General features: G+C 41.5%; 1 protein-coding gene across 1 annotated transcript; it reads right to left on the bottom strand.

The window, feature by feature from the left end:
• Nucleotides 1–6,723: 6,723 nt before the first annotated feature.
• On the bottom strand, nucleotides 6,724–21,258 carry lrrc58b (leucine rich repeat containing 58b). The gene is made up of 4 exons (XM_028990674.1): nucleotides 20,636–21,258; nucleotides 8,662–8,790; nucleotides 8,059–8,336; nucleotides 6,724–7,865 (listed from the first exon to the last, which is right to left on the bottom strand). Exons 1-4 carry the CDS (start codon nucleotides 21,079–21,081, stop codon nucleotides 7,672–7,674), a joined length of 1,047 nt encoding a protein of 348 aa, XP_028846507.1. The 5' UTR covers nucleotides 21,082–21,258; the 3' UTR covers nucleotides 6,724–7,671.
• Between the last annotated feature and the right edge of the window lie 560 nt (nucleotides 21,259–21,818).

Raw genomic sequence — 21,818 nt, forward strand, 5'->3', positions numbered from 1 at the left:
TCCAGAATGTAGTTTAGTGTCATGGTCTACATTACATGTCCATTTTGGTGTTACTGGTCCATTTGAAGATCCCTGAAGCTGTAGTTGTTATGGTGGTGGTGGCTGTGGTGACCCTCTGGTTCGTTTCATGCTGAGACATCGTTTAGCAGTTGTCAGGAACCAGGATTTATGTGCTGGTCTCTTCACTGGAGTCTGCCGGTGGTCTGTGTGCTTGATTATGTGTCTCGGAGAAACAGAAACAGAAGCAGCGGCAGACGGTGGCATACTGAAATATGTGGTAATAGTGGTATATTGGTGCTACAGTGGCCCAGAACCCTAACTAGGGTGAATTTAACACTGTCTGTGTCTAACAGGGGGACTGTGTGATAAACTGGACTTTATAATTGACACTGTGTCAAAGTGAAGTGAAATGAGTGTCTGGGACTTTAACAAAAGGCCAGAGAAAACAGAGGTTTTGAGATTGGATTTAAACACTGAGACTGTGTCTGTGTCCCGGACACTGACAGGCAAGCCATTCCACAACTGTGGAGGTCTATATGAGAAGGATCTGCTCCCAGCTGTGACCTTCTGTAATTTTGGTACCAGTAGTGACCCCTGTACTAGCTGGAGTTTACTCATGCACCTACTAGAGCATCCAGACAGTAATGTGTTGCAGTAATCTAACCTTGATGTAATAAATTCATGGACCAACTTTTCTGCATCATGCATTGAAATGATATTTCTTATTTTTGCAATATTTCTAAGGCGAAAGAATGCTATCCTAGTGACATTATCTACATGCCAACTGAATGAGAGACCTGCATCAATGATCCTTTACTTCAATACTTGGTGAAATAGAAAGGCTATCCAGGGTTATGATGTGGAACAACCTGCCCTCCTCCATATGATTAGCCGAGACTACCACCACTTTTAAGAACCATCTGAAAACCCTCTTATTCAAAAAGTATTTCAGACAAATCTAACACTTACACACGCACATGCGTACACATTGCACAAAACAATACAAAAATATATATATACATTATAATTTTTTCTTTGTCTAGCACTTAACAATCTCCAAGCATGCTCTTTGCTGACAAGTTAGGCCTTATCAGGGGCTCTTAGTTTTGTAAACTCTAAATTCTATAGAAATCGAACGAGAATTGCTGGTGTATTCGCTTTGGATAAAAGCGTCTGCTAAATAAACTAAAGTAAAGTAAAGTAAAGTAGTCAGCTAGCTTATGCCTGGCTGCTTGAGGCCCAAGTACGAGAACTTTTGTCTTGTCAGGGTTTAACAGAAGAAAGTTGGTGAGCATCCACTGTCTAATGTCCTTCAGACAATTCTCTATTTTGTTCAGCTGCTGCCTCTGATCTGGCATTGCTGACAGATACAGCTGTGTGTCGTCAGCATAGCAATGAAAGCTAATACCGTGTTTGCGGATGACGTCCTAAAGATAACATGTATCGGGAAAATAGTAACGGACCTAGGACAGAACCTTGTGGAACACCAAACTCTACTTTACTATGTGAAGACGAATCGCCATTGATGTCCACAAACTGATATCAGTTGGTCAGATATGATCTGAACCATTCAAGGGCTGTTCCCTTAACCCCAATAACATTCTCTAACCTGGCAAGGAGAATAGCGTGATCGATAGTGTCAAACACTGCACTTAATTCAAGCAGGACAAGCAGCAAGATGATCAGAGGCCAACAGCATGTCATTAACCACTTTAACCAGCGCTGTCTCAGTGCTATGATGAGGCCTAAATCCTGATTGATATACTTCATGGATATTGTTACTGTCTAGGTATGTGCTCAGTTGCTACGACTTTTTACGATTTTTGATATAAACGGAAGGTTGGATATCGGTCTATAATTTGAAAGCTGACTGCGATCAAGATCAGGCTTTTTAATCTAATGACTGCTACTTTGAACAAACTTGATATGTGGCCGGTGCTAAGCGACGAGTTAACAATTTTGAGGATAGAATTGATAATATTGGGTGCTACTTGTTTAAGGAACCTTGTAGGAAGCGGATCCGGAGAGCAAGTACATTGATTTGATGATAAGATTAGTTTAATTAGTTCATGCTCTTTAATAAGGTTGAAGCGTTCTAATCCGTGGTCAGCTATTTGTTGTGCTTTTAATCTTATCTCTATTTGTGACTATTTTAGTATTAAAGAAATTCATAAAATCATTGCTACTATGATGATATTGAGTGGTAGTATCCGTTTCTGTCTTATTCCTGGTTAGTTTGGCTATAGTGTTCTGGGATTATTTTTGTTTTTGTCTATTAACAAGGACAGATACGTCGATCGAGCCATGCTAAGAGCCTTCTTATAGTTAAGTAGGCTCTCCTTCCACACTATTCGGAATACGTTTAATTTACTTCGACGCCGTTTACTTTGTAATTTCCAGGTGGTCTTCTTAAGCGAGCACGTGTGATCATTATATCAAGGAATTAAGTTTTTATCTCTTACTATCTTCCTTTTGAGGGGAGCGACTTTATCTAACATACTATGCAGTGTTAATTGGTTGCTTGGTCAAGTTCAGCGGGGTCTGCCGGTGAGTTTATCAGCATTGATAAATCTGGTAGGGTATTAATAAACCTCTGTGCCATACTTGATGTAATTGTCCGTTTGTCTCTATAACGAGGGGGGTTGAGTTTATTGTGTCTGAGACATATTTTAAAAGCAATGAGGAAATGATCTGAGATCATTTCAGATTGCGGAAGAATAACTATGTCTTCTATATTTAAACTGAAGGTCAGTACAAGATCGAGCGTGTGACCACCTGTTATATGTTGGTTAACTCCAACTGAGTCTAGTCTTGACAGGAATGCTGTTCTTAGTGAGTCTTCTAATTTATCACAGTGGATGTTAAAGTTGCCGACAATTAGGGCTTTATCCACAGATACAACTAAGTTGGAGACAAAATCTATAAATTCACTAAGAAACTCGAAGTAAGGGGGTCTATAAATGATAATCAATGGAATTAATGGTTTTATTTTGTGAGACTACATGAGTTATGTTGGTATGTAGAATCTCAAAAGAGTTAAATCCATGTCCGGGTTTATGAGTAATACCGAGGTTATCCTTATAAATTACTGCGACGCCACCTCCTCTTCCAGTTAAGCGAGGTTGGGGTACATAGCTGTATCCAGGAGGAGTAGACTCGTTCAATGCTACAAGTTCGTTTTGTTTTAACCAAGTATCGGTCAGGCACAGTACGTCAAACCCCTGATCTGTAATAATTTCATTAACAATGAGCGTTTTAGGTGTAAGAGATCTAACATTTAATAATCATATTCTTACATCGGAGGTGCTGACGGTACGTTCAGAGTGAATGATAGTAACAGGTAGTAAGTTGCTGAAAAGACACCCCGTTCAGCCCGGGGAACAGACCCAGTGTCAGCATATTTATGAGTTTTAATGTTTCTTTTAGATTCTCTTCTTTTAATAGAGCGAGGTAAAGACACAGTGTCAATATTGTACACACTGGGTGGCCACTCTATGCAAATGGAAAAACACTCGGTTTAGCCAGTCTGTCTGCTACCTGGTCTCGGCTCTGGCGAGTCAGTTTTGTTTTTTGAATCTAAGACTATGAGCCAGATTTTTAGACAACTGAGTCATTTGGTGTGGATGCAGTCTCGCCCAAAAAGACCAGGCTTCCCCCTAAATATTGGCCAGTTATTAATAAAACCCACTTTATTTTTTGGACACCACTCCGACAACAAGCGATTTATATCGAGGAGCCTGCTACAGGTCTCGTCGCTACGTCTGCGGTAATGGGCCAGAGCAGATTACTTTATCTGACATCGTTTTAGCCAATTCAAGCATCTCTATAAAATTATCTTTGGTTATTTCCGACTGCCGTAGCCGGACGTCGTTAGCGCCGACGTGAATCGCTTTTCTAGAGGACCTGTGGTTATTTTTTGCCAGCAATCTTAAATTTGCGCGGATGTCGGGTGCTCTGGCTCCAGGAAAACACAGGATTTTATTCGCTGGTGCCGCTATCCTCACGTTTCTAACATTGGAGTCGCCAATGACTAGAGGCGGTGGTTTGTTGGACCCAGCGGATGCCTCGCTGAGGGGGGAGAAGCGGTTCTGAACGCGGACCGGTGTGTGGTGTCCAGGTGGTGGGGGAGCTTGGCGGGTCGCCACGGAAGCTCGCTTGCGTGATTTACGCCGAGCCGTCACCCAACTGCCCTGCTGTCCGGAGGGCGCTACTGGTACCGGCGCCGGGGTAGACACACTCACCGGCTGACTGGGCTAGTGCGCGTCCGGGACTAGAAAAGAGTCGATTAAGACTTCTGTTTCCCTAATTAAATATAAATTTCGGATGCGCTCCTCTAGCTCGTCTATTTTCTCCGTCATTTCGACTAGTCTCCTACACTTCACACAGGTGAAATCCTCACTTTGACGGAGTTCGTCAAGATGTACATTTCACATACTGCACATGGGATTAGCGATGGAGCCATAATTTACGTTTTTTTTTGGGGGGTGGGAATTTAGGTGATTAATTCCGAGGTAATTCAGGAAGTCATTGGAAGTAATACCAGCTCGCGCAAACCACACCAAACAGTGCAGCACTGGGTCACAGTGGTCTCACCACAAATAGTTCAAATAAGTAAAAGTCCCTTTTGATATTAGTAATAATGTATGAGAAGAAACGCAATTTTCTTTCGATTAATAGTACTTAGCCCCAAAAAAATTGACAATAACAGGGATAGCCCCAAATTACAAAAATTGACAATGTCCGTAGCGGTATGACAGTTTGACAGCGAAATTTCATGCTCCTCACCAGCCTCATGATGTTGTCCACTCTTCCACAAGTGCTACACACAGTTCTGCCAGTTCACATGGCATTCAGGTCAGGGGACATTGATTATCATACCTGTATAAGGCACTCAAACGTCCTGAAGTCTGACAATTCTGCCATGATGTGGTGGAGCATTATTATCCATGAACACAGAGTTGGGGGTGTGCTGGCAGAATTGGGGAATGATGATGGGTCTCTGAGGTAAGAATATGCAGTGACTGAGCACTGTACAATAACCAAATCTGTTTTGCGCTGACTTGTGACTGTTGCACCTCCTCCACCAAAGCAAACCATGTTGACCTCGCCGTCTACAGCAATGGCACTCATCAGTGAACAGGACTGTAAACCAATGCTACATTGTCCAGGTTACATGATCTTGTGCCCACTGCAAATGTTCACGGCGGTGTCTTGGTGTCAGTAGTCACCTGCAACGGTTGTCTGGCATTCAAACCAAACAATGTCTGAGTGCATAGGCCCTTAGGTACCGGCCATCATTGTGGTCTGTCACTCGTGGGGCTCCACTTCTGGTTCTGTCATGAACTCTGCCAGTAGTTCTGTATCTTGATGACACTTTGAATCCAAGTTCTCGAGCAACATCTGACTGCCTGGCACCAACCTTAAGGCGGACCATGGCCAGGTGATGCTGCTTGTCTGTGACGTTATATGTTTATGGCTGTTTGAATGAGGAACTTGGAATGACTTACTAACAATACCAGCTTTTTATACCCACAAAATGTTGAAATTGATCACACATTGAGAAAGATTGTCTGTTAGTATTGGCCCCAATATGCACACCTGTACACAATGAGATCATTACTTGGAAAACACAACATGTTTGTGTACTTTCTAAATATTTTAGTTCTGTTTTTGAATAAAGGGTTGGAAATAAATGCTTTTATTGTTTTTTATTCGTAATTCTATGACTAATGAGAAAAACATAATTAGATTATTAAAATAATCGTTAGTTGCAGCTCTACTCCACACTACAGGCTCAATATCACTACAGTATACCTTCCCTTCCCTACTACAGTCTCCAATTCACTACACCATACCCTCCACACTCCACCATACACTCCACACTAACCATTCCACAAGCTTGGGAGACACCATTGTATTTTTTTAGCATATTTGTTTGATTCACAGGAAAATTCCTATGGTGAAAAATATGTTATCCATTTCTCCTTCATGAGAAAGATCACCATGATGCTTGCTTGCCTAGTCCACAAGGTGTCGAGGTGGCTCTCCAACTAAACTCATGTTACATGTTAAAGAGGTCGGAGATGCTTCTCCTGATCAAGATCAAACTGATGGAGATGTGTGATCTGTTCCATTTCCAGATCCTTTAGATCTGGACTTGAGGTGAGGAGAAATCTGACGAAAGGCTGCATGATCTGATGAAAGATATGTGTGTGCAGAGAACAGAAGTCAAAGGTTCGGTACTTTATCCATTTTACTATGCGGAAGCAAATAAACTAACTCAGTTAAAATCATGTATGAATGTGAATGAGAATTTCAGACCCTGAGACCCTATTTAAGATACACTGAAATGGGTTCAGTGGGCAACAGGAACTTAAAAAGTAGTCAATTCAAAGTAAGAAGTATTCAACTCCAGAGATTTCATGTTCATATGCAAATGAGCAGGGAACAAACTGGTCAAATTAAAAATTTTTTGCAGAACAGTGTGAAAACGGCCAAACAGATCCTCATTAACAGCATTCAGAGAGATTTTTAAGCAGGGAAATCCTTGTCAACAAACCAACAATGATGTGCGTGAGGCTCATTTCATTCATTTAAAGTAGGTATAAAATCGGCAGACTGAAACAAACCTTTTAATAAACGTAGTTCCAAACTGCAACACTACATACTATTCATGGGGCTTATTTACTAGTGTAAGATAAGTGTAAGAAAAAAAAAAACAAGAAAGAATAAATAATCTTTAATGATATTTGCAATGTGGTATATTGACAGACGCAAGTTGACACCATCTAATGAGAAAGCAGTGTGTGTGAGAAAATGAAAAGAATTCCATGAATAGCATTAGGTAAGAAATTATGAGTATATTTTCCACATTAAGTAAGGAAAAGTGCATGAGTCTTTAAGCCACTGTGTAGGTGAGTCTGCCTTCATGATGAGTCATAAATATGTGTTGCCATGGAGTTTATGGCTGTATAAAAGGTTATCACGCATAAAGATTAATCTTATAAGCATATATTGCTAAGAAAAAAAATATTACTCAGATGTCCGTTCTCATGTTGCAGTTATCTGTGTAATACTGCAGGAGACCACAACTGACTTATTTAAGGCACAATACACACCGGAGTTGCTCACATGGCACAGGTTCTGTAACAATGGGTTCACACTGGCTGCTGACACCTTACTCGCTTCGGGAATTTGGGATGAATTGAGAACACATAGAACTCATCACCGCTTTTTTTTTTTTTTTGAGTGAATAAGAATGTAACAGCAGCAGAAGAGAGGAGAAACCTACATTATGTGTTATTTTGTTAGTTAAGACTAAAATTCCAGAATCATGGGTTGTGCAGATCTAAGAATGGAGCAGTAAAAGCTGCCGATGCTACATCATCTATTTCACACATGGCCAGTAAGGCAACTCATATTTAAACTCCAAACCTGTGTAAACCATCTAGGGTGAACAAATAAGTCATTCATGTTAGAACTGGGAGGAGAGCATTTGTATTGGATTAGCAGAGAGTCTGTCTCTCTAGTAAAAGACAGACTCATTATAGCCAAGCAGCACAATACAAATCTGTTTGTTTTACTCTGGCTCACTCCTTCTCTGTCTGGCTGAATTCCCTGTACGTCTCATCTGCCGACTCTTTGGAGAAGGTGAGAGGGAGGGTTTCCCACTTATCCCAGCAGCACTCTCTGCAGCCTGTACGCAGGAACACTGTGCTCATCGTCTGAGTCTGCATCGCTCTGTGGGTTGGAGCTGCATGGGGATGAGCATTCCGGAGAGCATAAGTAGTGCATGAGGGGCAGTCGGTACTTCCCACAAAAATCCACAAACTTGATGTGCCGAACACAGGAGTCAAAGTAAACGCCTGCAGACAGACAGATTGCACACACTACAGGTCAGTCTGAATAAATAAAAAAAATATCTGTATCATTTATTATTAGTTTTCTTTTGTATAACATTCAGGACTAAATACATTTGTAATGACTAATTTAAAAAAAAAAAAAAAAAAAAAAAAAGGGGGGTACAATACAATTGTGAAATAGCAGATCACCCCATACCGGCGCACTTAGGGTTTGGACACTTGCTGGCAAGATCCAGGTACTTCACGAGGTGGCCTGGCAGCTCATTCTGGGCATAGGAAATGTTGCGGCTCTTGATGGTTCGTCCAGCCAGCTCCAGCAACGACGGCGGGTCATAGGTCATGTCTTTGACGAAGCGTACAACAAGCGGGTTGCCCCTGAGGCTGAGCTCCTGCAGCTGCACCAGGCTGAGAATCTCACGTGGGAGGTAGGTGAGCAGATTGTTATGGAGACTAAGTGAACGCAGTGAGTGGAGTCTGCAAGAGGCATAGCCAGCAAGAGAGAAAAGGCAGAGACGGAACTGAATATCAGTTGAGGGTTCAGCAACAGAACTTGACAAGGGAGGTCTGTAAGGCCCCCTTGTGGCCAAGGTCATTGGGCCAACAAATATGTCTACAGATATACTACAGCACATCAAGAGTATTGATTTTATGACATTTAATCATCTCTGACCCAGCTGTTCCTAAGCAACATCATTCAGCAGCAGCAGCTGCTCATATAAGCATGGCAAATGTGGTGAGATACCTCTCAGCCAATCAGAATGCCAGAAAGTATATAACATTATAAACTCTTTAAGCTGACCTGGTGAGTTGTGGTGGTACACTCTGGATGCGGTTGTCACATAGGACCAGGTAGCTGAGGACTGGGAGGTTTGCCAGCTCCACTGGGATGGAGGAGATGAGGTTCCCTCCCAGATACAACAATTCCAGACTGTAAGGCAGAAAAAATATATACATTCTGGTAATGCTGTGCTAGTTACAGAGGAAAGGTGTTACTGCCCAACTAATACAGGATTCTTCTTGAATCAATCAATCAATCAATCAAACAAACAAACAAACAAATAAATAAATGCTTCTCACACCTGTATATATCTCTCTATCAATGCTGGAATGAAACTTTAAACTGGTTGAAATATGAGTTTTGTATTTGTTTAACTGCAATTAATATTCTATATTACATTAAATGTAGTTAACAATCTGAAGTTTGGGGGTGAGTAATGTAGGCTAAAGTGCTAGTGACTGAAAATAAACTACATTTTTTACTGATTTATAGTGGAAGCAGATATACTGATCAACTGGATTTATATGGAACAATAATATAAAATGTTTTTTTTCTCTTTATGATGAACATAGACAATTAAGACCCTCCAACAAATAATACAGAATCCGCTATAAAACATGGAATTGTGTATAATTGGTGTTTCTGGCCGCTGCAGACCTGAACACACTGCACCAACACATTACACTACCCCCCTCATCATGCAGAAAAGTCCTCGACCCCAAGGACACAATCTTTGAGTGTCCACCCTGGCTGCACCGTAGGCCGCCCACCGTTGCTCCTTGTCCTGAGGACACCAGCTGTCCTGGTGTTGGTACTTCCTGGATTGCTTGCTGCAACCCTTTCTCCCATTTAAACACTGAGACTGTGTCTGAGTCCCGAACACATGGCTGCAGAGCTCTATAAGAGAAAGATTTGCTCACAGCTGTGACCTTCTGTACCAGTAGTGACCCCGCACCCTTTGAACGCAGGGGGCATACTCAGGTACTGCAGAACGAGACCATATACATGTTTATAAGTCAAAAGTAGGAATTTGTAGTCAATCCTAAATTTGATGAGTAGCCAGTGCAGTGATTGTAAGATCGGGGTGATGTGGTCAAATTTTAAAGTCCTGGTTAGAACTCTGCCTGGAGCATTCTAAACTAGTTGTCCTTCAGACAATTCTCTATTCTGTTCAGTCTGGCATGGCTGATAAATACAAATGTGTGTTGTGAGCACAGCAATGAAAGCTTTATTTATACCATTATATCTCTGACTTTATTCCACGTTTGCGAATGACATCACCTAAAGGTAACATGTATAAGAAGAATAGCAACGGACCTAGAACAGAACCTTGAGGACACCAGACTCTACTTTACTGTGTGAAGACGAACTACCATTGATGTCCACAAACCGATCAGTCAGATATGATCTGAACCATACACAGGCTATTCCCTTAATCCCAACAACATTCTTTAACCTGTCAAGGAAAATAACATGATCAAGCACTCAGGTCAAGCAGGACAAGCAGCAAGATGCAGCCCTGATAAAAGGTCAACAGCAGGTCATTAACCACATTAACCAGCGCTGTCTCAGTGCTATAATGAGGTATAAATCCCTATTGATATACTTCATGAATGTTGTTGCAGTCTAGGTAATTGCACAGCTGCTGGGCTATGACTTTCTAAAATTTTCTGTTAAGGAAGCGGCCCCGTAATCAGAAGGTTGCCGGTTCGAATCCCAATCTGCCATGTTGCCACTGAGGTGCCACTGAGCAAAGCACCGTCCCCACACGCCTGTCATGGCTGCCCACTGCTCACTAAGGGTGATTGGACACATTTCGTTGTGTGTAGGTGTGCTGTGTTGCAGTGTATCACAATGACAATCACTTCACTTACTTATCACATCAGGTGCTACTTTTTTAAAGGAAATGCAAGTACATTGGTTTAATTAATTCTTTAAGAGGGTTAAAGTGTTCTAATCGGTGGTCTGCTATTTGAAGATTATTTTCCATAGTAATATTGATGGAGCTGTTTGTTATGCTTTTAATCTAATTTCTATTAGTAAAAATGTAAAAGAAATTAATAAAATTGTTGCACTGAGTGATAGCATCCATTTCTGTCTCATTCCTGGTTAGTTTGGCTATAGTGTTAAACAGAAATCTGGTATTACTTTTGTTCATGGCTATTAAAAAGGAGAGATACGTCTCTCCTCACCGAGCTAAGAGCCTTCATATAGTTAAGGAGGCTCTCCAAGCTATTTGGAATAAGTTCAATTTACTTTGACACCATTTACGTTATAATTTCCGAGCGGTCTTCTTAAGCAAGAGTATGTGACCATTATATCTCTGACTTTATTCCGTTTGAGGGGAGCAACATTATCTAACATAGTACGCAGTGTTAATTCTAGGCATTTGGTCAAGTTCAGCGGTGTCAGACAGTGAATTGATCAGCAGTGATAAATCTGGTATGGTATTAATAAACCTCTGCATTGTACTTGATATAATTGTCCGCTTGTCTCTATAGCACGGGGAGTTTATTGTGTCAATATTTTAAAAGCGATAAGGAAATGAACTGATATATCGGATTACGGAAGAGTGAATGTCTTCTATATCTAATCCAAAGGAAAGTACAAGATCAGGCGTGACTGCCTTCATGAGTAGGTCCTACTATATTTTGTTTAACTCCAATTGAATCTAGTATAGACAAGAATGCTGTTCTAATTATCACAGGGGATGGTAAAGTCGCTGACAAAAAAAGGCTTTATCCACAGATACAACCAGGTTGGAAATAAAGTCTGTAAATTCACTAAGAAATTCAGAATAAGGTCCAGGGGTTCTATAAATAATAATCAATGGAATAAACTTATTTTGCTACATGGGTTATGTTGGTATAGAGAATCTCAAAATCGTTAAATCCATGTCCAGGTTTATGTGTAATACAGAGTTTATCATTATAAATTACTGCCACACCAGTTCCAGTCTTCCAGTTAAGCAAGGTTTGTGTACATAGCTGTATACAGGAGGGATAGACTTGTTTAATGCTACAAATTTGTTTTGTTTTAACAAAGTTTCAGTCAGGCACAATCTAGCCTGGGGAACAGACACAGCATCAACATATTAATGTTTTCTTTTATTAATCTTAAATGTTTCTTGTAGGATCTCTTGTTTTAATAGAGAGGGGTAAAGACTATAGTGTACATGCTGGGTGGCGGTTCTACAGAAATGGCAGACGCTTGGTTTAGCCAGTCTGTCTTCCTCCTGGTATCGGCTTTGGCAAGTCAGATTTGTTATTTGATTCTAAGACTATAAGCCAGATTTTTACATAACTGAGTGGCACCCGCCCAGTTGTTGTGGATGCCATCTTGCCATGGGCAAAAATGTCATCCAGGAACACTAGGCATTCTGTATGAGAGACACCTGCTAAGACACTCTCCATTAAAATTTTAAATGTAGCAGGTGCATTGCAAAGACCAAAACAGAACTTTAAATTGCCACAGCTCCTTCCCAGTGCAAAAAGCAGTCTTAGGACGAGCCCTCTTTTCAAGAGGAACCTGCTGGTATCCACTTCTTAGGTCGAGGAAGGAAAACCAGGATGAGCCCACCACCATGTCCAGGCATTTCTTTACTAGTGGAAGTGGGTATGAGTCCTTTTTGGTGACATCATTCAGCTTCCTATTATCCACACAGAAGCACCACTCACCACTATAGTCTTCATGGGCACCAGGGGCTCTCTGAGGGCTTTATGATGCCTGCACACTGCATCTTGGCCAGTGCAGTGCCTGCTCTGTCACTGACGAATTGGCATGGCTGTGCCGGTGTCGATAGCATGCTGCAACAGAGAAGTCTAATCCAGTTCCTCCTCCTCACATGAAAAACAGTCCTGGAACTCAATCAGGAGCTGCCAAAGCTGTTCTCGCTGCTGAGCATTTAAGGTCCTCCCTGCTCCGTTGCCAGACCTCATACAAAGCCTGCATCCACTTCCATTCCCTGTCAGGGTGCCTGTACAGCGCTGAACAGCCGTGCCCTCCAGCAGCATCTCCCTGGGCACCACCTCCGGCTGCACCACTTTGACTGTGACCCAGTGTCCACTAGGGCTCTCCCTGAATGGTCCGCCTGCCTGCTGGTGGTGGTGTACGGGACTTCTTGGCAGTCCGTAGTGTCACTGCAGCCCACTGGCGTTTCCCACACTCCTGGTCTGGGCAGAACAGTTCCTTTTTTAGGTGTCCTGCTTGCCCGCATGCCCAGCATAGGTGTGGCTGAGCCTGCAGCTGCTGTCTCTGGGCAGGGGTTAGGATAGAGCCTATCCCCCTTATCATTTCACGCACTTCACCCCCCCACAGGGGTCCATGCACCATCTGGACACAGTCTCTTTCCGCACCCATAGAGGCACCTATGACAATCGCAGCATCTATGACAATCTCCCTCTCCAATGCATATTCTAATGAGTCCAGCGTCTGTGGCCACGCCAACTGTGTGTGCACATGCAGATGAGGTGGAGAGAGCACTGGAGAACTGATCCTGGGCCAGCTCCATCTTCACTAATGGGCATGTGTGGTCGTGCCAGAGCAAAACAAAGAACACATTACAATATTTTAGAGGTAGAGTGTACAGCAAACATGTTTTTATTTGTCTTTGTCACAGCAAAAACACAGCACAACACTCACTCATGCTCACAGTACACTCCATCCTAAATCCACCCTTAACCGGAACATGACCTCACTACTCACATTAGCATTCACCCAAACAGTGAGCCAAAATCTCCCTGAACGACTTGGGGGTGCGCACATGCAAATGAACCCAGTTCTATTGGCTGCCAATGCTACAATATGTGACGACCACTTACAGTCAATAACTCATCAGACACAGAGGAAAAAAGCAAACTAGCGTGAGCCAGCCACGGTAGCAAAAATCTCGGTCATGCATGGATGTTCTGTTTACATATCTGACTGATCTATATCAGTTTGTGGACATCAATGGTGATTTGTCTTCACATAGTAAAGTAGAGTTTGGTGTTCCTCAAGGTTCTGTCCTAGGTCCATTGCTATTTTCCTTATACATGTTACCTTAAGGTCATGTCATTCACAAACGCAGTATTAGCTTTCACTACTATGCTGACTTTCTTCTGTTAAACCCTGATAAGACAGCAGCTCTTGTACTTGGGCCTCAAACAGCCAGATATAATCTGGCTACATCATAACTCTGGATAGCCTTTCTATCTCAAGCACGGAAGTAATGGAACTTGGTGTCCTCATTGATGCAGGTCTCTCATTCGATTTGCATGTAGATAAGACCACTAGGATAGCAGTCTTTCACCTTACAAATATTGCAGATATAAGAAACATGATCTCAATGCACAATGCAGAAAAGTTGGTCCACGTCTTTATTACATCAAGGTTAGATTACTACAACGCATTACTATCTGGATGTTCTAGTAGGTGTTCTGTTCAGATGTTCTAAACTCCAGCTGTTTCAGCATGCAACCAGAGTTCTAACTAGAAAATTCAACCACATCGCTCCAATCTTACTATCACTGCACCAGCTATCCATCAAATTTAGAATTGACTACAAAATCCTATTTCTGACCTAAAAAGCTCTAAATAGTCTCGCTCCGCAGTACCTGAATGAACTCTTATAGTTATTTACAACCTGCCACATCCCCTGCGTTCGAAGGGTGCGGGGTCACTACTGGTACCCAAAGTACAGGACACAGCTGGGAGCAGATCCTTCTCCTATACATCTCTATGGCTGTGTCATGGCTTGCCAGTCAGTGTCCAGGACTCAGACACAGTTTCATGTGTTTAAATCTAAACTGAAAACAGATCTGTTTACTTTGGCTTTCTGTTAAAATCCCAGATACAGTGTCAATTACACAGTCACCTAGTCAAACACAGACGGTGTTAAATTCACCTTAGTAACTTTACTTAGCAGGCACTTTTATCCATAGTGATTTACAAGAGGAGTTAGGATGTCCTAGTTAGGATAATGAGCTACTGTAGCACAAATATACCACTGGAACCTAGGGCTGGGGAAAAAAAATCGATTTATCGATTTTGTAGTTTAAAACGATTTTTATTTTGCAAACTCAAGTTTTTTGCCACAATAGATTTTTCGGACTTTCCCGTTGTTGGTAACCGTAGCGCGATGTGAGCCATCCCCCGCCCCGCGTAACACAGTCAAAGCAAAATGGCAGCGTGTAGCAGAGAACTACTTCCAAAGAAAGGCACAGGTAATTCAGTCATTTGGAACTGGTTTGGTTTTGATGCAGAAGACGAAAGACAGACGAAGCCTTGCTGTTTCAAGGCTGTTGCTACTGGAAGCAGCAGTACAACTAATCTTTTCCAGCACCTGAGGAATAAACATCCCGAAGAATGGGAGAAGTGCAGCCGGCTCCGTAGCAAAAACGGCTCCTCTAGCACACCTGCTAAATAGCAAACTACACTTCCTGACAGCTTTACAAACTGTGTGCCTTATGATAAGAACTGAGCGCGATGGAAAGCGATTACAGAGGCGATCATGTTTTATATTGCCACAGACATGCTGGCAATTTATTCTGTTGAAAAGCGAGGCTTTAATCACATGCTGAAAGTATTAGATGCGAGGTATGTTGTCCCCAGTCGCAAGTATTTCGCCGATGTAGCGCTGCCTCACCTGTACAATACAACTCAGGAAAAGATCCGCAGTGAGCTGTAGGAGATGCAGTTTTACTCAGCCACAAAGCACGTGTTTTGTTGTTATAGATAAAAGTTTACGTTTGTTCATTCTTTGAGCAGGCTATATGTCTGCCACAGGCATGTTTCATTTGTTATATTCACACTATACTGAGAAGAGTTTATTTTTTTAAATTGTAATGTTATATGTTACAAAATTTGTAATTATCTGATTTCTTGAACAGAAAATTTAAGCTACTGTGAAGCTGTTGCACTTTTGCTTAAACCTGGGTTAAAGCTTGAAATTGTTGAATGACAGAGCCTCATTTACTTTTTGTTTTGGGATTCTATGAATTTTAACAATCATAGCAATAAAGTTGCATTTTTGACACTATATCTGATGTCTGCAGCCATTTTTTATGTGCATTGGGGAAAAAAATTGAAAATCAAATCGAAACTCAAAAAAAGATTTTAGGCAAAATCTCCCCACCCTACTAGAACCATAGGTCCAGGTTGTTTCTTCCTTTCTTCTTTTTTTTTTGTGTGCAGAAGGGTCAAGTGTGGAAGGTGTCAACTGTAGGGCCTGTCAAAGCCCATTGAGACATACTGTATGTGATTATGGGTTATATAAGAAATAAATGTTTTATTTTACAAAAATAAAGTATGTGTAACTTTGTGAAATAGTTATTTGTATGAAATGCACATATTGTTTACATGTAAATGGTTTACAAAAGCAAAGACTAAATGACCAAACATTGTTAAACAGTGATTGAATGTAATTTGTCATATTGCAGGTTATTTTTTTCCCCACCCACTCCATAAATCCCATAGTTTTTAGGTGAATAAATGTTTATAATGGAAAACATGGAATTCAGGAGAATTCAAATGGAAAAAAACTAAATTTAGGAAAAAATAAAACAAGCAGAATGATGATGATAGGGACAGAACATTTGATCGAGTATAAGGAACACAGCTGTGGCTATTACATGTGAATGGAAACAACTGTAGCCAGGGTAAAAGAAAACAAACACATAAATAAAAGGTCAGAGTTTTTATAAGAAAGAAACTAACTACACAAACAAATCCACTGGGACAACATGGCTTCCATAATCCTGTCCCTGCAAGAATCCCTCCAGCAAACAAGAGTAACATGACCCCTCAATCATTATTGTATGATGGTGAACCCAGGACTCACTGCCCTTTTCTGTGTCTTGCTAATCTGTAGAATTTAAGCCTTCTTAAACATGCTATTTACGAATGAAGAGTGCATAACACTTACATGAAACAGACTAGGCTTGGCTTCTGCTGACACAAGGTGGTGAAAAAGTCAATTGCTGAAAGAATGTTTTGTTTTTCTGCTTCCAGGAGTCAATATTTCTATGGATATGACCAGCCTACTTGCTTAACCTGTTCAGACCTGGGCCCCTTTTCTGAATTGACAAATACAAAATTAAACCGAGAATTAGGGCTGCAACCACGAAGCGATTACATCTATAAAAACCGATATTTATACAGTACAGGCCAAAAGTTTGGACACACCTTCTCATTCAAATGTTTTTTCTTTATTTTCAGGACTATTTACATTTGTAGATTCTCACTGAAGGCATCAAAACTATGAATGAACACATGTGGAGTTATGTACTTAAAAAATGGAGACCTGGCCTCCACAGTCAATGGACCTGAACCCAATCCAGATGGTTTGGGGTGAGCTGGACCGCAGAGTGAAGGCAAAGGGGCAAACACTTCTGGGTAGTTGGAAAACCATTTCAGGTGATGACCTCTTGAAGCTCATTGAGAGAAAGCCAAAAGTGTGCAAAGCAAAGGCAAAGCAAAGGGTGGCTATTTTGAAGAAACTAGAATATAAAAACATGTTTTAAGTTATTTCACCTTTTTTTTTTAAAGTACGTAACTCCATGTGTTCATTCATAGTTTTCATGTGTGTTTTATTTGTATGACGCCTGGTCCACAGTGCCTGCTTGGTCTGCCGTCTCTGTTCTGTTTTAGCAGACATCTGGTCTGACCCACCTATTTCTCCTCCCACCACAAAACAGGGTGCTCGTCAGCCCACGTGACAACAGAATCACAAACCGCCAAGGTGCCACTGAGGTACCAATGAGCAAAGCACTGTGCGTACACACTACTCCCCTTTCACGCTGTATTTCACCAAGGGTGATTGTTAAAAGCAGAGGTGAGTGTGCTGTGCTGTGTTTCACAATGACAATCACTTCTTACCTCTTATTTTACATTTCAACGTCCATTTTTGCATTTGATACTTTCAGTTAGAGAACTAGTGATGGGAAGTTTGGTTCTTTTTCATCCGTAGTAGGGCTGCAACTAACAATTATTTTAATAATCGATTAATCAGTCTATTTTATTTATTAATCGTAAAATCGGATTAAAAAAAACAAACATTCATTTCCATTCCTTTATTCAAAAACAGAACTAAAATCTTTAGAAAGTGCACAAACATGTTGCTTGTTGAGCTGTTACAATAATTAACATAAAAATGGACTAACAAAAAACACATGTATACTTTACATCTGCCAAATATATACTTTTCAAAAATAAAATATCACCTGAGCTGGCAGAACAATAAATAATTTATAAAAAAAATAAAATAAAGAACAATACAAATCAGAAAACTTGACAGGATTTGTTTGAATGCCAGAACTTGTTCTCTATACTGCAGACACACACTCACAGACAAACACAGACACACTTACTCTCTCTCACTCCCTTTGTACAGACACTTTGCATGTAAAAATTTGAGCATGTTTCATTGAGGCTATGTTGCCTGCTGCAGAGATAAGAAGTGAAGTGATTGTCATTATGAAACACTACAGCACACGGTGACAACTTTAACCCAAGAATGTTACATCTTTAACTATAATAATAATCCACTCTCAAACAGCTACGCACTTCATTATGGACTGCCAAATAATTTGGAGACAGCTGTTAAATTCGAACTACAGGCACCTCACCTCACCTGTCCTCTCCAGCCGTACTGCTGTCATGTCGGCTGACAAGCTCGCTGTTTTGGTGTGGGAGAAGACATGGCCAGCAAAATTAACCAATTGTATTGATTAAATATGCGGATTATGATGAGACCCATATGTAATGGCTAATGCTAGCTGACTGCCACGTATCTCGCAGTGATAAAGAGTTCCGAGGAACGGAGCTGTCACTCAAATACCTGATGGCCAATGAGGCGAAGCCCCGCCCACATGAGAGAACTGTGCCAGAAGTCCAACTGAATCCTCAGTCAGCGTAAACGTAAAAATGCAACTGAAAAGCCACAAGTGAAACTGTAAAAACAAGCAGCGTAACTAAAAGTCTCACAAGCAAAGAAAAAGAGCGAGATGTAAGCAAAAATGTATGTTATCAAAAGTCCAGCCTCATCTTTTAAATTTCAACATCATATTTTTGGATATGGTATTAGAACTGTTTTTACATTTACGGCATTTGGCAGACGCCCTCATCCAGAGCGACTTACAACGTGCATTCAAGTTACCATCGATGAAGAGATCAATTCTGGTTCACTAGGACCCCAACTATGAATACAATCTTATTATTCACTCTGTTGTACATTCTGTACACAAGTTCAACAATAAGAAAAGTTACAAGTTAAATATTCTTTAAAGAGGAAGGTCTTGAGCTGTCGTTTGAAGGTGCTCAGTGACTGAGCTGTTCTGACCTTGAGGGGGAGTTCATTCCACCACCAAGGGGCCAAGACGGAGAAGAGTCTAGATGAATGTTTTCCTTTTACCTTTAGCGATGGAGGGACCAGGCGAGCAGTACTGTAGGCTCGGAGTATACGAGGTGCAGTGCAAGGTGTAATAAGGGATTTTTTTTTTTTTTTTTGGTGTACACACAGGTGTACAAGACATCGTGGTGCATTGATATCAAGGCCTTTAGTTGAGATTCTCCATGTTAAGACGATATACGAAATGTAGGTACGCGTTTATGGGTGTTTATACTGTGCACACTGTGCTGCGCCCAGGGGCGGGGATCTTAGCATTCAAAACCATGCAAATGTACCTGAACCTTTTGTTCTTATTAAATTGAATCAGTTCACACAGATTGGTAGGAGTACAGGGTGACAACTGAGGGGTAAAGTCATCGTTGCCTTCATTGTTGCAGGCAGTACTGACGTATACGTCAGTAACTGACGTATTTCGAATTGAACCTTGGGGCAGCATTACTTAGCCTGCAGAATGTTTATATAACGGTCATAAAGTGACCGTTATATGTGACAATCACTTCACTTTAAAGCAAACACACTGAATATTGGTGTAATGTAAGAGTTTTTTTTTTTTTTCAGACGTTGTGCACTGGATTGATCCAGTAATGGACTTTTGTTAAAGCAGTCACAGTAGAAAATTTTATTAGATAATCTCAGCAATTTTGCATGTATTGTGTACTTAAGGATGATTTAGTTAAAGTGTTACATCATACTGTCTATTATAGCATATTTGGAATAGAGTTTTGAATGTCAAGAATAATTCATCCAGTCCATAAAAAGATTATTTAATTAAACGTCACAATGATGAAGGCAGGGGATTCTTTTGAGGTAAAGATCTTTGGAGAATCAATCCAATGCGATCACAAAAATAAAACCATAAGCACTTGGGAGGGATGGGTATGTTGTGTGGTGGGCTTTCCAAAATTCAGATCAAGAGCTGGACTGGATAAAGTATTTGAACAGACTATTAACATGGAATTAACACGTTTGGGAAAAGTAGTGAGGGAGGGCGATGTAAGTAGGGGATCTGGGATGTAGCCTTCAGCATTTTCCAAATACCAATCCTACAGAAGATTTGCAGCAGGGCAGGGTGTGTTATAGTACAGAAGAAAATTGCTACCACAAAGGGATTTATGTTGTCGCATTAGGCCGGTGGTTTAACGGAGTTGTCTCTGGTTTGTGTTATTTTCCAACTTCTACACAAGACTGAATCAGTTTTGAGTCCAACATGACATCTCATCAGGTCATAATGAATTTATGACTGCTGCAATAAATATGCTGTTTGGGTGATCAGGTTCATTGTTCAGAAGTACACTTGTCTATAAAATCTGAATAAGCTGCATATCTGTATTCCACAGCATGGGGGACAGTTTACTTCTTGTATGTCCATGGTCCAGAAGACATCTGGTTAAATTTCAGATTCTCTGTGGCCCTCATCACTGCCACGCACTCAGGGAAAAGATCAGCCCATCTGCTCGTTTCTTATCTATGTATTGATTTTTTTTGGAAATGAAACGTTTATGACCATAGACTGGGTTGGTCCAAAGATATCTTTTTTAAAAAGAAGGAGACAAGGAATGATGCAGAATCCAGCCGTGCATGTTAAGGAAGCAGTGGAGGAGCTCCTACCTGCTCAGGTTCTCGATCTCCGACGGGATGTTTTTCAGTCTGTTCCCCCCCAGGGAGAGCGACTGAAGCCGCTGCAGCTGCAGAAACTGGCTCGGGATCTGCTCGAAGCGGTTCCCGCTTAGGTTGAGCACTTGTAGCGGCAAACAGCCGAAGTGCTTGGGCAAGGAACACTCGTCCAGGCGGTTGTTCTTGGCGATGAGGCTCTTCAGGCGCGTCAGACGCGTTAGGTCCTCGCAGATCATCGCCAGGCCGTTGTTGCTGATGTCCAGAAACTCGAGGTTGGAGAAGCGGGATATGGTGTCGGGCAGCACCGTAATTCGGTTGAAGCCCAAGTACAGCTGCCTGGTGTCGCCCCTGCGCTTCTCGCTAACGCCGTCGACGTTGAGGTTGTTGAGGTTGGAGCGGGACAGGTCCAAAACACTCTCGCCGCCGTCCGACGCCTCCATTTTCTCCAGCGGGATCTCCACTTCACGATTCCTGGAAGCCTCTCGGAAAGATCACCGTTCCATCCATGGAATGGTGAATCTCCCAGGTACGACGCTCACGAGGTAATAATGTAGGTCACGCAACCTGCATAATGTGACTGCCACCGCGCAGGCGCAGCCACGCAGCATGCGCTCTTCATGTTCCGGGGCCGAACGGCTGCTGATCCGCCCATACTGTACTTAACTCTGTCACCGGGTGGGCGTGGTCTTTACCGAATTAACAGCTGTGAAATCGCGTAAAATTGCGTAACATGGCTTCGTGTGATGGAATAAAATGCCGTACTGTGCAAAAATGCAAAGCAGTGACGACAAGCCCACTGTTTACCTAAGCTGCAAGCATTGGGATAACACTGACCACATATTGATTTACCGAAACCGTTTGTTGTTTATGCCTAATTTTTTTATACATTATATGTATTGAGAAACACTATGTAGATCTGTACATCTCAACATTATTGTCACTTTCAATTTATAAATAATAATATTATTAGTTACTGTTGGGAAGTTTAAAAAAATTCATTAGTTTCACGACTGACTAACAATTGTGCACTGTACTGTATAATAGTGGTTATAATGAGAATTTCAGACCTAAAAGTTCCCATGCTGATCACCACCAAGCTGAGGAGCTGAACCAGGAGTGATGGAACAGGCACATCTGGTGTGGATAATAATATTCTAATGTTATTGGTGTAATGTAA

The sequence above is a fragment of the Denticeps clupeoides genome, chromosome 9, assembly GCF_900700375.1.
Source record: "Denticeps clupeoides chromosome 9, fDenClu1.1, whole genome shotgun sequence".
Lineage (NCBI taxonomy): Eukaryota > Metazoa > Chordata > Actinopteri > Clupeiformes > Denticipitidae > Denticeps > Denticeps clupeoides.

Bases quoted from the DNA above. Each gene is read 5' to 3' on its own strand.
- lrrc58b (XM_028990674.1), bottom strand. From the start codon at position 21,081: ATGGAGGCGTCGGACGGCGGCGAGAGTGTTTTGGACCTGTCCCGCTCC. The intron at 8,791-20,635 runs GTAGGAGCTCCT...TCTGCCTTACAG, and splicing joins GAGATCGAGAACCTGAGCAG to TCTGGAATTGTTGTATCTGG. The intron at 7,866-8,058 runs GTATGGGGTGAT...GTCTGTCTGCAG, and splicing joins TCCAAACCCTAAGTGCGCCG to GCGTTTACTTTGACTCCTGT.